General features: G+C 35.9%; 1 protein-coding gene across 2 annotated transcripts; it reads left to right on the top strand.

Annotated features, from left to right (window-relative positions):
- The first annotated feature begins 2,368 nt into the window (after positions 1-2,368).
- gpr142 (G protein-coupled receptor 142) lies at positions 2,369-9,811 on the top strand. 2 transcript variants are annotated; one of them, XM_027163082.2, is made up of 4 exons: positions 2,369-2,555; positions 6,020-6,106; positions 7,019-7,175; positions 8,745-9,811. In XM_027163082.2, exons 3-4 carry the CDS (start codon positions 7,037-7,039, stop codon positions 9,680-9,682), a joined length of 1,077 nt encoding a protein of 358 aa, XP_027018883.1. In that variant the 5' UTR covers positions 2,369-2,555; positions 6,020-6,106; positions 7,019-7,036; the 3' UTR covers positions 9,683-9,811. The 2 variants fall into 2 exon arrangements, with proteins under 2 accessions (XP_027018883.1, XP_047672950.1); XM_047816994.1 differs by lacking the exon at positions 6,020-6,106.
- Positions 9,812-13,828: the final 4,017 nt, after the last annotated feature.

Below are 13,828 nucleotides of genomic sequence, written 5' to 3'. Positions count from 1 at the left end.
TCAGTGAAATCTTTGTGAATCTTGCCATTGTAGCATTTTTTATTTGCATTGATTATAAAATTACTGTATTACAGGTAAAATGGTGGAAACGTCTAGATGAACAAAGGTTTGATTGCAAGCTTCTCTTCTGCCCAATACCATCTTACTTTTCACTGCACCACCATTTATAAATATTTTTTTTTACATTTACAGCATTTAGCAGACGCAGAGCAATTACAATATTTCAGCATTGATTAGCATGCAGTGTGTAGAATTGGTTTGTAAATACTCTGGTTTATTATGTTAAGTGAACATTTCTGTACTCATGTATCAACACTGATATGAATTCTTATTAGTTATTTTTTTCATAAGCAGAACTTCAACATCATTTACCTTATTAAGATCTCAGGAGCAAATAGCAAGCCCGGATTTAGGTCTTCAATTTTCAAGTTTCAGTTCAGTTACTGAATATCTTATACTGAATGTTATGTTTTTAAAGGAATGAATAGATTATAATCCAGGAGTTTAAACAGTTAAAGAACTAACAGAACTGTCAGCTACATGAGACACTCTCATGGTTGAGGATGTCTATAATTTTCCATTGTTGACTTTGGACCCTATGGACCCTGAGCTAAACTTCTTGAACTGACCTTTCAAGGTTTACGGCAGCAGAGAGGATGAAAACTCTTCAGGACAGAAAACAGAAGAATGTAATGTAATCATAGCCTAGAAAAGAATAATGTTCACGCTGAGATGGAGATCTTATGGTGAACAGAGAAAGGTGGAGGTTTGACAGATGACAGAATGACAGGTGATTAATCAATTGGGTCCTGATGTGTTAATGATTAAAATATTAGCAAAGTGTGCCACACACACACACACACACACACACACACACACACACACACACACACACACACACACACACACACACACACACACACACACACACACACACACACACACACACACCTGTTTTCATTTTGCCTAGATGCTTGAGGAAGGAAGATAAAACTCACACGGAGTGCAGTGCCACCATGTAAAAGGTGATGGCTAGAAAACCATGAACAACACGAACATACAAAACGAGTTTCTGTGAAGGATCTGACCTTTCAGCTGAGTCTATTTGCAAATTTAAAATGATTTGCAAATAAACATTCAAATGCGATGACTGACTGGAAATGAGGAAACATTGATAGTGACATTTCACATGCAGACATAAATTGAAAAGAATAATGTTTCCATTGGTCACAAGAGAACAGTGACATCCAAGCATCCAGAATAGAAATGTAACTATTTTGATTGGAGACCAAATTGTTTGGATTTTGCATACTGTAACTATCATGTTTGGGGTGGACTTTGAAACTGTCTTTGAACGAAATTGTTTCTCATGGTCATTGAGGCTAGATATCTCTGTGTTTTATTCTTTTCAACATAAAGAATTAGAAGCAAAACAGAACCGTTTTCCATTTTAGATCAATAAATCACAAACCCAGAAATGAGAGTCGTGTAGCATAGCTGCTCTTTGCTGGATGGCTCAAGCAAGCTTGCGAGACATTTCATGTTCCCATGGATTGGTAAAATGATCACAGGCAGCCCAGCGAGTGGCTAATGCAGACAGGATGCTGGACCTTGGAAGTCCTTGTGTGAGCTAACCACCAGTGTGTCATAGGTCATAGACAGAGAATGTTGAATCTGAAATGGATTATAAAGTTTATTGTCAAAAATAATAGCAAAAACTTGTCACGTTATTTTGTTACGGTCTTACAAACACATAAACATGTCTGGAAATACAGCAAGGTGTCATCCAACCGTGTAACTGCTGTGATTAATGTATGGATGACCAGCCTTTTATTTTTGAAAATTCCATTCAAAAAACGAAACAGCAATTATAGTGCATGACTTATTTCTTTTTAATTAATTAATAATCTATTAAAAAAAGTAACATTTATTTATTTATTTATTTATTTATTTATTTATTTATTTATTTACTAATTCAATCTATGAAATCTGGCTTAGCGTTAGATCTCTTCTAAGTGGACAGATTTCTTCTAAAAATGCAAATCTAGATAAACAATCTTTACGTTTTTGTCATTGGTGCAGAATGATGAAGAAGTTTACGGCAACTGGATGCTGTAGAATCATCAGATATTCCAAATGATTAGTTCGATGATTCTAGGATTATAAACACATCCCTGAGTAGCTTGTTTCTGCATCATGACTCTGAGTTACCACATCAGCTGGAAAACTTCACTTCCTCACCATTCCTGTCTTTTCTTCCTCCCTTTTTTTCACCATCTTTCCTTCACACATTTCAGCCCTGAGCGTACTCACCCCTCCCCATCCCTTGCTCCAGCTCTTCACACTCTCTCCTCCCCTCAGCTCTCCAGTTCCTGTCCTTTTCTCACTTGCTGGCTTCCAGTCTGTAGTGATGTGCTTACAATGTGAGCACCTTGTCTCTCTGTTAATCTCTTTGGTCTCACTCTTCTCTCATATTCCTGTGTAGGGGATCTGTCAATAACAGGACTTAGGACCCTTAAGTCCATACATGTGGGGACTAGCGTCAGGCCCTAAAGGTAAGAAGGCCTCTCTCTTTATCCAATACATTGCTCAGCTTGCTATTAAGCACAACACTAATTGTTTTATGTTATTAAATGCAGATTTTCTTAGTTCATATATAGTTGCTCATGTTTTATGTTAAATATTTGACTTTGTTTTTTGAATGTGTCGTTAAAGTAATGACAGTGGTGACAGTTTTCTATGCAAAATTAATGAAGTTTGCTGAAGCCAAGTTCATCCATCTTGAAGTTTTACTCCATAAAAACATGAATACAGAAAAAAGATTTTTTTAATGGTGTGGTAAATATTTTGCTATGTTTCTTTTTTTTTTCAATTTCTGTAAATATATATACTGTAGAATGTAAATGCAAATATAATATAAAATGTAAATATAAATGTCTACTGATATAGATGCCTATGTGCTTCTGTATATCTTTTCTGTGTAAATTTCATCTGAAACAAATGGCATGTAAGTGTTAATATAGTGAGAGCTTTATTTAGGAGGATATGATTTATATAAGCGTTATCACTGACTATTTATACTCTCCAAACAAAAGTCATCACATTCAAAACATTCCAGCTTCACTAAAATGATTTGTTCTAAAAATTAGATAACGGAATGACACTTCGGGGCCATCTCCTGTGTTATGTCATTTTAATGTCCATTCAGGGCATGGCATAAATCCAAAGGTCACTTTCTGTTAGTTGTGTTACGCCACTCGTTACAATATGGTTCAGTTCAATCTGTTAAGCCAGATATAAATATATTTAATAAGTACAGTATGTGAAGCTTCAGAGTTGTCTGGAATAGACAAAACTGATGGTCATGTAACCTACGAAATTATAAGATACTTTAGGAAGTTAAAACACTATTCACTATTCTTTTTCTAAGCATCTAATTATTATTAAGTCTTATTATTATTAACTATCTAAAGAACCATTTGAAAACAACCTTTCTAAGGATATATTAATTTCAGTTGTATTTTCCATAGAACGCACAAACAGGTGGCCCAACAGCAAAGTAAAAAAGAAGCCGAAAGGCAACCTTATTGATTTTTAGACATCACTTACACTCAATTAAATATGAAAATGTTCATAGACTACCATAAGGAAAACACTGAAAGCTGCAGTGTTTTGAAGATCATCACGGGTGAAACAACTACTACAGAATAAAAACTCCACAAACTGTTGGATAGTTTGTAGCCCAGTTGAAGATAAAGATCTCACTGAAAAGAAAATATACAGCAAAATACCAAAACCTCATGTGAAATGTAAAACATGGTGGAAGACATACAGTAGCTTGTAGTAGATTTTTATTTTTTGTTATCTCAGGACCAGGATGCAAAATCATTAAGGGATCAATGAATTCTATAACCAATTGCTGTGCCATTGATGAGTGATCTAAACCATTTAGAGTAAATAAGCATCTCAATGATTTAATCAGATGTTATTAAATGTTTGAAATACTCTGGTGTGATCTGAAATAGCCATGTCAGAGTCCACCAAATTAAACCATTTGTTAAACAGAGCTCTAGTACTGTAAATCTAAACTCATTCACATTACCTGTCATTCATAAAAACCCAGTGGGCTTCAACCTTTTTTTATGCTATGCATACTAATAGGGACCGTATAGTCATCCCATTGCCCTTGAGCCTGGTTATTGTTTCAGGCATGAATAATTGAAAAAGCTGGTAGGAGTAGAAAGACTAAAGATAGTGTTCACTGCATTCTACCTCTGGCTTTGTCCCAATTCATGCAACATAGCCTACATTTTAATTCTTGGCAATTCTGTTCAGCTCAGTACAATTCCACTGGTATGGTACCTTGTATGTGTTAATGATATAGCAAGCGATTTGAGACAAGTCTGTATTCACACCATTTAGCCCGCTCTAATTTGTTATTAATGGTGACAGCACAAGGCGTTCATGCTCTTACAGGTCTCATAACATTGTGTTTAATAATACATGGACTGCTATAGAATAACACAATATAGGAGTGATTCCCAGAGGAATTATAAAAGTACCCGAGTGCATCAGTTCACAGCTGCAAATACAGAACTGAGTTTGAACTGCTTTTCCCATGTTTAAGCCACTGCTTTCCTGTTCAAATAGAATTAAGCACGGATGCCTCCAAGCATGTGAACTGGTGCAGGGTAAAAAAAAACAACATTGCCCTTGTCCAGTACTGGCTGTAAAATCCACTTCAAGCTCCAGAGATATTCTGAAGCCCTGCACATTTTATCTGAGTTATTCTGCATAACCTTTTATGGCCCATAGCTGTGTGAATCATCCAGTAATAATACAGATTTTGGTTCTAATTGTTTACGCCAAAGAGAAAATACTACTACTACATGCAGTTAAATGACTAGACCTCACAGGACAGTGGTTTGTCAATTAGGTTGCTGAATTTAAAGACAAGAACCTTCTTAAAGCTTCTCAATATGGGATAGAAAATGCTGACCTACAAGTAGATTGAACTTTTACTTAGCAGTCAGTTGATTAAAGGAAAGACATGTAATAGCTAAGCATATTCACTTGAATCCTATTAAATGTTTATTTATTAATGTTATGTTCTTATTTTATTATTGTTCCTATTATACACTATATCATAATATTCTATAAAAATCTATTTTTATTTTCCATTTTTAAATTGTTTATTTTTTCTTGCATCGTATTGTATTTTGTTTGACAGCGAAAGAAAAGAGCTGTCTGCTTCTTTAGTCCATGTTTTCTCCCAATAGTTTTCAGGCTCAGGTACACAGGTAGTTTACTCTGTCTGCAAAACCAGTGAGGTGTATAACGCAGGTCTGAACACCAGTCAGTTTCCCAGTCTAAATGTTGATGTAATGTTTAAACCTTTGTTCAAAAGGCAGACCATCATCAGGAAATTTCAACTACTGTAGCTCAACCTGTGTGCTAGCGATTTCTCAGAGGAAAGTATACTAGCAGTAGACACATGTAATAGCCTGCCCCAGTTCCCAGATGAGCACTACACATGTGATATGATTCCCTTACTAAGCTAACACACTTTAAAATGTGTGGTAGATATGAAAATTGTATTGTATAGACTTGGGATTTCACAGCTCCACATTATTCTTGTTTCCCTTCCCAAGATTTTTATCCAATGTTGCTAAATTCTCCTGCAATTCCCCACATCAATCCCTGTTTTTAATCTAAATAATTCAGAAACAGACTCATTTGCCTTGCTGTTACCTCGAGGTAATTTGGTGCAGTAGAGCATGTGTGCGTGTTTGCGTGAACAAATGAGACCGTTAACACTTAGCTCTAGTGATAATTAGTGCTCAAGGACATATTGATGCAAATCTGTACTGTATAACCACTAAAGTTAATGTAGTCCATAAATCACATGCAGTTTACTGTATCTATCTTTTATTTGAAGAGCAGAAAAAAATCCTTTCTTTGAAAATGCAGATCTTGTGGTATGATTTTTTTTTAATATTGACCAGTCAATTCTTCACAGTTAAGGAATGGGAGTAAAGCACATTAACCACAGTAATCTTCTCACCCTAACCTTCTGCCCTGGAGGCTTGACATAACGGAATAAATTGTAAGTAGACAGCTGAATGATCATTGCTGCTATTTCAATTTCATCTTCTCTTTGTGATTCTGTCCAACTAAGCAATAAGGCACAATGTCCCAGGCTGTAAATCTGGATAACATTGTCTATATGCCAGCGGGAGGGAATGAATTACCTTTCTATCTGGTACTTAGTTTTAATGGTTCCTCTTCACTACTATAATCACCAGCCCTTAAGCCACAATAGTAGACCTGTTTTCAAGAAATACATTATTACTTCATCAATATGTCTTGATATTTCTTTTTTCTCTCCGGATTTTATTACTAAAAATAAAAATATAAACCAGGCTATTTGTGGAAAGCAAATAACTAATATAAAAGCATGACTTATTCCCTTATTCTCTAGCATGAAGGGGCAAGGAAGGAGAAATGTTCGAGGGTGTTCATTCACTGCCAGAATTTGTTCATTAACTGGCTGATGGTGCCTTATCAACTCATTTTGATCATGCTGTTTCAAAGGAATATGCTTCTTTCTGTAGATCTTGCGTAAAACATCTAAATTTATGTACATGGATCCCTCATGCTTCAGTTTCGCCTTTCAGTATAGCAGATTAGTGTTCACACTAATTAGCACATGAGCCTGTTGTCATTTATTTTAGTAAAAAAAAAAGATAGAGACATTAGTAATACAATTTGTTACATAAATACAAAAAGCAATTTCACAAAATGTAACGTATAATGTAATGTATACATTATAATGTATTGCAATGTAATGTAATGTAAATATTGCAAAATAAATAGAACTTTATTGTGTGAATAAAACATTGAAATGTTCTTTAAAATATGAAATTAGTCACACATTTAAAATTGATCATTCTGATTCCAAGTAAAAAGTTAATGATGCACCATTTTACAGTTCTCTACCCATTATCTATGTTGGCAGAGGAGAATCTTAAGGGCCATGACTGACTGGCATAATGAGACGGTGCCAGGCCACCAGGAGCAGGAGCCAAGCACTGACGAGTATCAAAGATCAGAGTGTGTTCTCGGCTATATCCCTGTTATCTACTACAGCATATTGCTGTGTGTGGGATTCCCAGGTAGGAAACATGAGCATCTGGAATGTCACCTGAATTTAAATGCCTTTTAATTTATTTATTGTAATTGAGTCAATAAATCATCCATGTCTGAATCAAACCTCTGGAGAAGAGATTTTTTAATTGCAGTATTTGTGATGCAATATATACCAATCATGAGACATGGGGATTATGTTTATCATTTATAAAGCATTAATTATTCTTCTTTAATAACATAACTGGAAATACATTAAGGTGATTTTTACAATAATTTCCCGAAGTCAAATTTATAATCAGTGATCATTTTACAAGGCATCATCCACCTGTAGACAATATTCTGCAACTTTTACACTTTTTTTATTATAATCTTCTCTGCTGCTTAATTTACTTTTTTAAATTGTCACTTAACTGCTCATACTAATACTGTAGCTAATACTCAGAAGGCATTTCTCTTCTCAACAGTTATGATGAAAATATATTATGATATCTATACAAAAATATACAAACACCTTGTTGGCTATTAAAGCTAACTGTGAAGTTCTTTGTTCATTAGCAGATAAGATTACTTGGCCTAGAAACTGGCATAATGATGACTGACTTAACATATGATATTTATTAGCTAATAACGAACACACAACCATCTGATTTATCATATGCTTGTAATTTGTTTAGCTAGTTAGTTATTAAAGCTTACATAACTAACAAGTTAACTTTTTCTCTACATACAGGATATACTGTAGGCAACAGAGAGGGGGGGGGGGGAGTCACACACGTGTTCACATTATAGTGCGGAGCGACTGTTATTGGCACCACAATATACAATCAGTTCAAGGAGTACTGCCAACCTTCAAGCAAATGGCCAAAAATTAATGTATAATTCTAAACATTGCACATAATACCGCAATTCAGGAATGCAAAGGACAACTTAACCCAAGAATCCAAAGACCACTATTTCATGATTGCACAGTTAAACATATTTTTAGAATTGGTCAAGTTTCAAAATAAACTTTTGATGTAACTTTTATAACAACCATTATAGAAAAAAAGAAGACTTTCCAGAGATCAAGTGTAACTTGAGTTGCTAGTTTAATGTCATTGCAATAATGTGGTTTAATATGCCGTCATTTCAAGATTTTATCTAAAAAAATATCCATAACACATCAGGTCTGTGGAATAGCCAGAAAATGTGTGTAGTTTAATATTCAGGTTTAAAGTAAGTTCCCTTTGTTACTAAAACTAAGAGATGGTACATACATACATAAACATAAGGTACAGTTTACAATTTTAGATGTATGGCAAGTACTATAATAATTATAAAAGTGATATGCAGTACATAAGCAACTTGTGGTTGTTGGTAGTTTATTTTCTCTTGTCTGGGGTTATGTCCCTAGTAAATGCAAAGCTTTATTTTTTTTAATGGGGGACTTTAAAGTATTTTAAATATAGTTTGCCATCAGTTGGAATTTAAATGAAAAACACAAAAATATATAGTGTGAAATTCTGTCAGAAGAAAAGAATAACCCATTTTTTTTCCACTCCACTCACCATTCTGTGTTTCTGCCCTACATTATAATTACTGCTTCTCTTTTCTAGTTAACATCTTAACACTGGTGGCTCTGTCCCGTTTGACTGCACGCACCCAGAAGGCCCTGTATGTCTACCTGATGGCACTGACCAGCTCAGACCTGCTCAGCCAGCTCTTCATCATTTTTGTGGGGTTCCTGCTGGAGACAGCTGTGTTCCACCGTGAGGTGCCCACCGTTCTGCTGCGATCAGTCAGCATGCTGGAATTTGCTGCCAATCATGCTTCTATCTGGGCTACTGTACCACTCACTGTGGATCGCTATGTTGCACTGTGCCATCCACTGCTCCATCGTCAGATCAGCTACCCGGCGCGGGCTCGGCGTATCGTCGCTGCTGTCCAGGTAGCGGCGCTGGCATCAGGTGTGCCTTTTTTCTGGTGGTCAGACATGTGGAGGGTAAGCTGGCCACCTGGTGCAATTGATTTTGCCCTCATATGGGCCCATGTGACTATTATCTACTTCCTGCCATGCAGTATCTTCCTGGTGCTGAACTCCCTCATTGTTCTGCGTCTCAGAAGGCGCCAGCACCGGTGTCAGGACGAAAGCAGGCAGCAGCAGCTGGCACCAGCAGGCAGGCTGGGCAAAACCACAGCAATGCTTCTGGCCATCACGTCTGTGTTTGCAGTGTTGTGGGCACCCCGAACAGCCGTGGTGCTCTACCACCTTTATGTGTCATCTGTGCACAGAGACTGGCGGGTACACTTGGCATATGACCTAGCCAACATGCTAGCCATGCTTAACACAGCTGTGAACTTCTTCCTCTACTGCTTTGTCAGTAAACGCTTCAGAGGGGTTGTGAAGGATGTTTTGCTTCTGAGAGGATCACCGCTTCATCCTCAAAGGTCCTGCCATCAAAGACAAGCTTCTGCTAATGCCTCGAACTCATCTCTTTCCAGTGGTGCCATGCGATCTCACAGACATGCCAATATTGCTTGGGACTGTACTTAATTCATATCACCCAATACCAAAAAAACCCACATTTGCTCTACAGTAAGGTTATTAAAAAAATCCTCTATATAAAAAAATGCAACATTGCCAAACATGATTCATAAAGTTAATTAAAATATTTAAAATATATTTTTTTTGTCTTTCATTGAAACTTAATCAGTATTGGGTATTAATGGTTATAAGTTTGCCAACGACGAGTAATATATTGTCTCACAAATTTGAAGTATGAAGTACTGAAGAAAATAAAATATCCCAAATCTTTATAAACGATATAAAATGATGTTTTATAATAATCTGATAATGGGTTTTAGTGTTTTTTTTTTTTTGATACGTGGTTAATAATATACATAACGTTGGACATCATATCAGACTAGGAATTGATATTGGATTCGTATTGGAATTGTGATACAACTCACTGCACATGTCCTTGAAGCATAAGTTATATATATCTGTAAAAAAATATCCTATATTTAAATATAGCTGTATCTTAAAAATAGATGCCCGCAATCTCCCAGAGAGTATCATATTGTATATTCTTTTTTCTATTTAATGCACTTCTTTTGGTATTTTTTAAACAAGGCCCTAGCAAGCTGCCTCTATCTCTAACAGAATTGAGTTGATGGATAGCTGCTCAGTTCATCACCTCTGCCAGCAAACTTTTAGTCCATTTCTTCGTTATTCTTCTGTAGCAATGTTCAGATATCTCTGTGCACAGACATATTTTGGCTCATAATATGAATCTTCAAAATCTTCCATGGAAGGCTGTGAATCAAAATCTTTCTTAATTACCACTTTATAATAATACTTTGAACTTTTAATTACTACATAATTAAAACACTCTTAGTTCTTAAGTAGAGGAATATATATATATAATATTCTGACTTTGTTTGGATCTAGGTTGCTGTTTTTCAACTAAAGGACAAGTAAAGTAATATCAGAGATGAAATGTACCTTTATTAGTTTTCTGTAGGGAAAAATTCAAAAAGCACGTAACACACACGCACACACACACACACACACACACACACACACACACACACACACACACACACACACACACACACACACACACACACACACACACACACACACACATTCCACATTGCATTATGGAATTTGATGGCCGATGGCACAAAGGGCCCCCAGACATAGCATAGAGAGGATGAAAAGAATTACTCATGATAGGTTTCAACTTCATCTCAGACACTGCTTCCACTCTGTCCTGTTTCATCCCCACCACAGAGCTGGCTATCCTCACCAGATTACCGTTTGTTGGCACCACCAATCCCAGTGCCACCACTCCAGCACACCACAGACAAAAGAGTTGTAAAACATCTGTAGCAGCCTAGTATACACATTAAAATCCCTGAGCATCTTCTAAAAGAACATACTGCTCCTTTCTTTCCAACAGAGGGCCTCAGTGTTGTCTAATCAGTCCAATTTGTTGTTGAGTTGCACCCCTAGGAACTTGTACGTAATAACATTAGTGATAATAAATTATAACCTGGTTAAATTACTGACAGTTAGAAGACTCTACATAATACTTCACTGATTATAGTCTACAAGAAACTGTAGATCACAGGCAGAATCTTTAGGCCGGGTATGCATCACAGATATGTGTGACATATTTTTTAAGGCTAGATTACACAGCAGGTTTTTTCTGAGCATGTTTGGTGGAGCCGAGAGCGATGATGCAGCACTTTCCTGTTCATAAGCAAACTGCATCTGCCAGCCATGTTGTTTATTTTTGGTGAGACAGGACTCGATAGGGCTTTCAGTATGGAATGCTTTCAGGTGAATCAAGAACGACACCCCCCCTAAGCAAACACTGTATTCTGCACACACAGGTCACACACAACACACACACACACACACACACACACACACACACACACACACACACACACACACACACACACACACACACACACACACACACACACAGCAAGTTCCTGATGGAAATTGTTAGAACAAATCATGATACAGTTGGCTAAAGTGGATAATAATCTGATATGGTAAACTGCATATTCTGCACTGAAATGACTGTTAATACTAACAAAAGCCTGATATCAATAGACAAGTATGGAGTACTGAAAGGATGGAACTGATTAGTAAATGTTAGTCTGTTTTATAATAAATTTGCTTGTTTGCGATATGCTTCTGTTACTAAACACTGGTAATTTAGTAAACCTGATAGTTATAATTATAGTTATAGTTATACTGGTAGTAACCCTGGTAGGTACAATTATGATAGACAAAGAGGCCCAACATTAATGTGAACATATTTTGCACCAATAAATGGATTTAAAAATGTATTTTTGAATGGTGAACATTTTAAATTTAACCAGTTACGCCCTACATAACACACTGATCCACACACCCACTGGGACACATATAAAATGTGCTTAGAAATACCTTGTGCCCTTTGAATGACCTCTCTACACTCTCTATACTCTCTGATTAGTGTGTTTGACTTTATTTCCTCCCCTCTCTCTAGCTAGACAGATGTTGTCATCTGTAGCCTCTCACCATATGTCAAACACATGCAGCAGGGAACACAGCACATCAATCACTATGCTCCTGAGTCCTGATAAACAAAACAAGGAGAGTGAGCAAATGGGCTCACTTTAAACACTTTACACAATAATGTCACGGTGCAGGATCAGGCTAGAATGTGGACATGGGTTAAAGTAGTCTTTTTTGGGTGACACAGCTGCAAAATGGAGCAAGAACATGCATCCTAAGCAAGTGAATTGAGAAAGGAGAACAGTGATAATGATTAATGTGTGGCTAAGCCTTGTAATCTTCAATCCATGAACCCATATCTGTAAAGAACATCACTGATGTTAGGCATCTCAAATTCAAGCAACTCTTTGTCCATTGTACTTTTATGTTAGTGTAAATCTGATAGATGATATTCAACTATTAATGGCAGAAAAATACTTGACATGCATTTAAGTGAGCATAAAGACGTTTATAAAGTTAAAGACTCTTCTTTGCCAGATGGTAATGGGTAATTTTGGTCTTAGACTGACATTTATGGGCATAAAACAGGCAACTCGATATGAACCTTAAAAAATGTTTATTTAGCAACCAGGTCAAGGTGGACCAGGAACGCTTTCAAATCAAGAAATAAAAATGCTTTTTCCAGGTTGGTTTAGCAATGAATTTTGTACCTGATAACAGTTTAAAATATCACTGAATTGACTCATACAATTGTATTTCCACATGGAGTAAGTGACATTTTTAGACAGACGTTTGACTCTCGTTTTGACTCACGTTTTGACTCACGTTATTGCATTGCATAAATGATTTTCAAATGTGTTCGAAACCAAAAACTGTAGACCTTTGAAACAATTATACAAACAGTATCCCCAGCATATAATACACCTGTATATGTAAGAAATTGATCATTTCTTTTTATAGCATCCTTTAGGGCAGAAGTGATTAAAGGGATTAACCCTAACCTCCAAAGTTGAGATATGTGAGGAAAGCAATTCCACACAATAAAATGTGTGGCAATAATAAAAGATTCGTCTTATTATTAAAAATGAAATCAATAGCAAAAAATATATGGAAAAAAAACCATGAAATTTGAATTTTCCTAGTGTATTATTTGGTGAAACAAAAATATGAAATTGTTTGCATAAATTGCTGTAATTTTAATTATCACATATATTTTATATTTCAACATAGTATTTTATATATTGTTTCTCATCCACATCCATATATATATATATATATATATATATATATATATATATATATATATATATATATATATATATATATATATATACACACACACACACTGCCAAGTGACCATTTTCATCACTAATTGTTGCTAATCCTTCTATTTTACTGCTGCTGTGTTAATGTTAGTAGACTGTGTAAAAAGTAAACTATGCACAAGTATTACAAATATGATGGCTAATCATAAAACTATATGGTCAAAATATGTGTACCCCTGACCAATCATACCCATAGGTGCATGCTGAACACAATATTCACAAAGTTAGACCCAGCTTTGCTGTTATAATAACCTTTACTAGATTTTGGAGCTTGGTTATGGGGTTTTGCGCTCATTCAGCAACATTAGAGTGTTAGTGAAATCAGGCACTAATGTCATATGATGAAGTATAGCAT

The sequence above is a fragment of the Tachysurus fulvidraco genome, chromosome 8 (assembly GCF_022655615.1).
Source record: "Tachysurus fulvidraco isolate hzauxx_2018 chromosome 8, HZAU_PFXX_2.0, whole genome shotgun sequence".
In the NCBI taxonomy this organism is placed as follows: Eukaryota; Metazoa; Chordata; class Actinopteri; order Siluriformes; family Bagridae; genus Tachysurus; species Tachysurus fulvidraco.
This window is presented reverse-complemented; position numbering and strand designations above follow the sequence as displayed.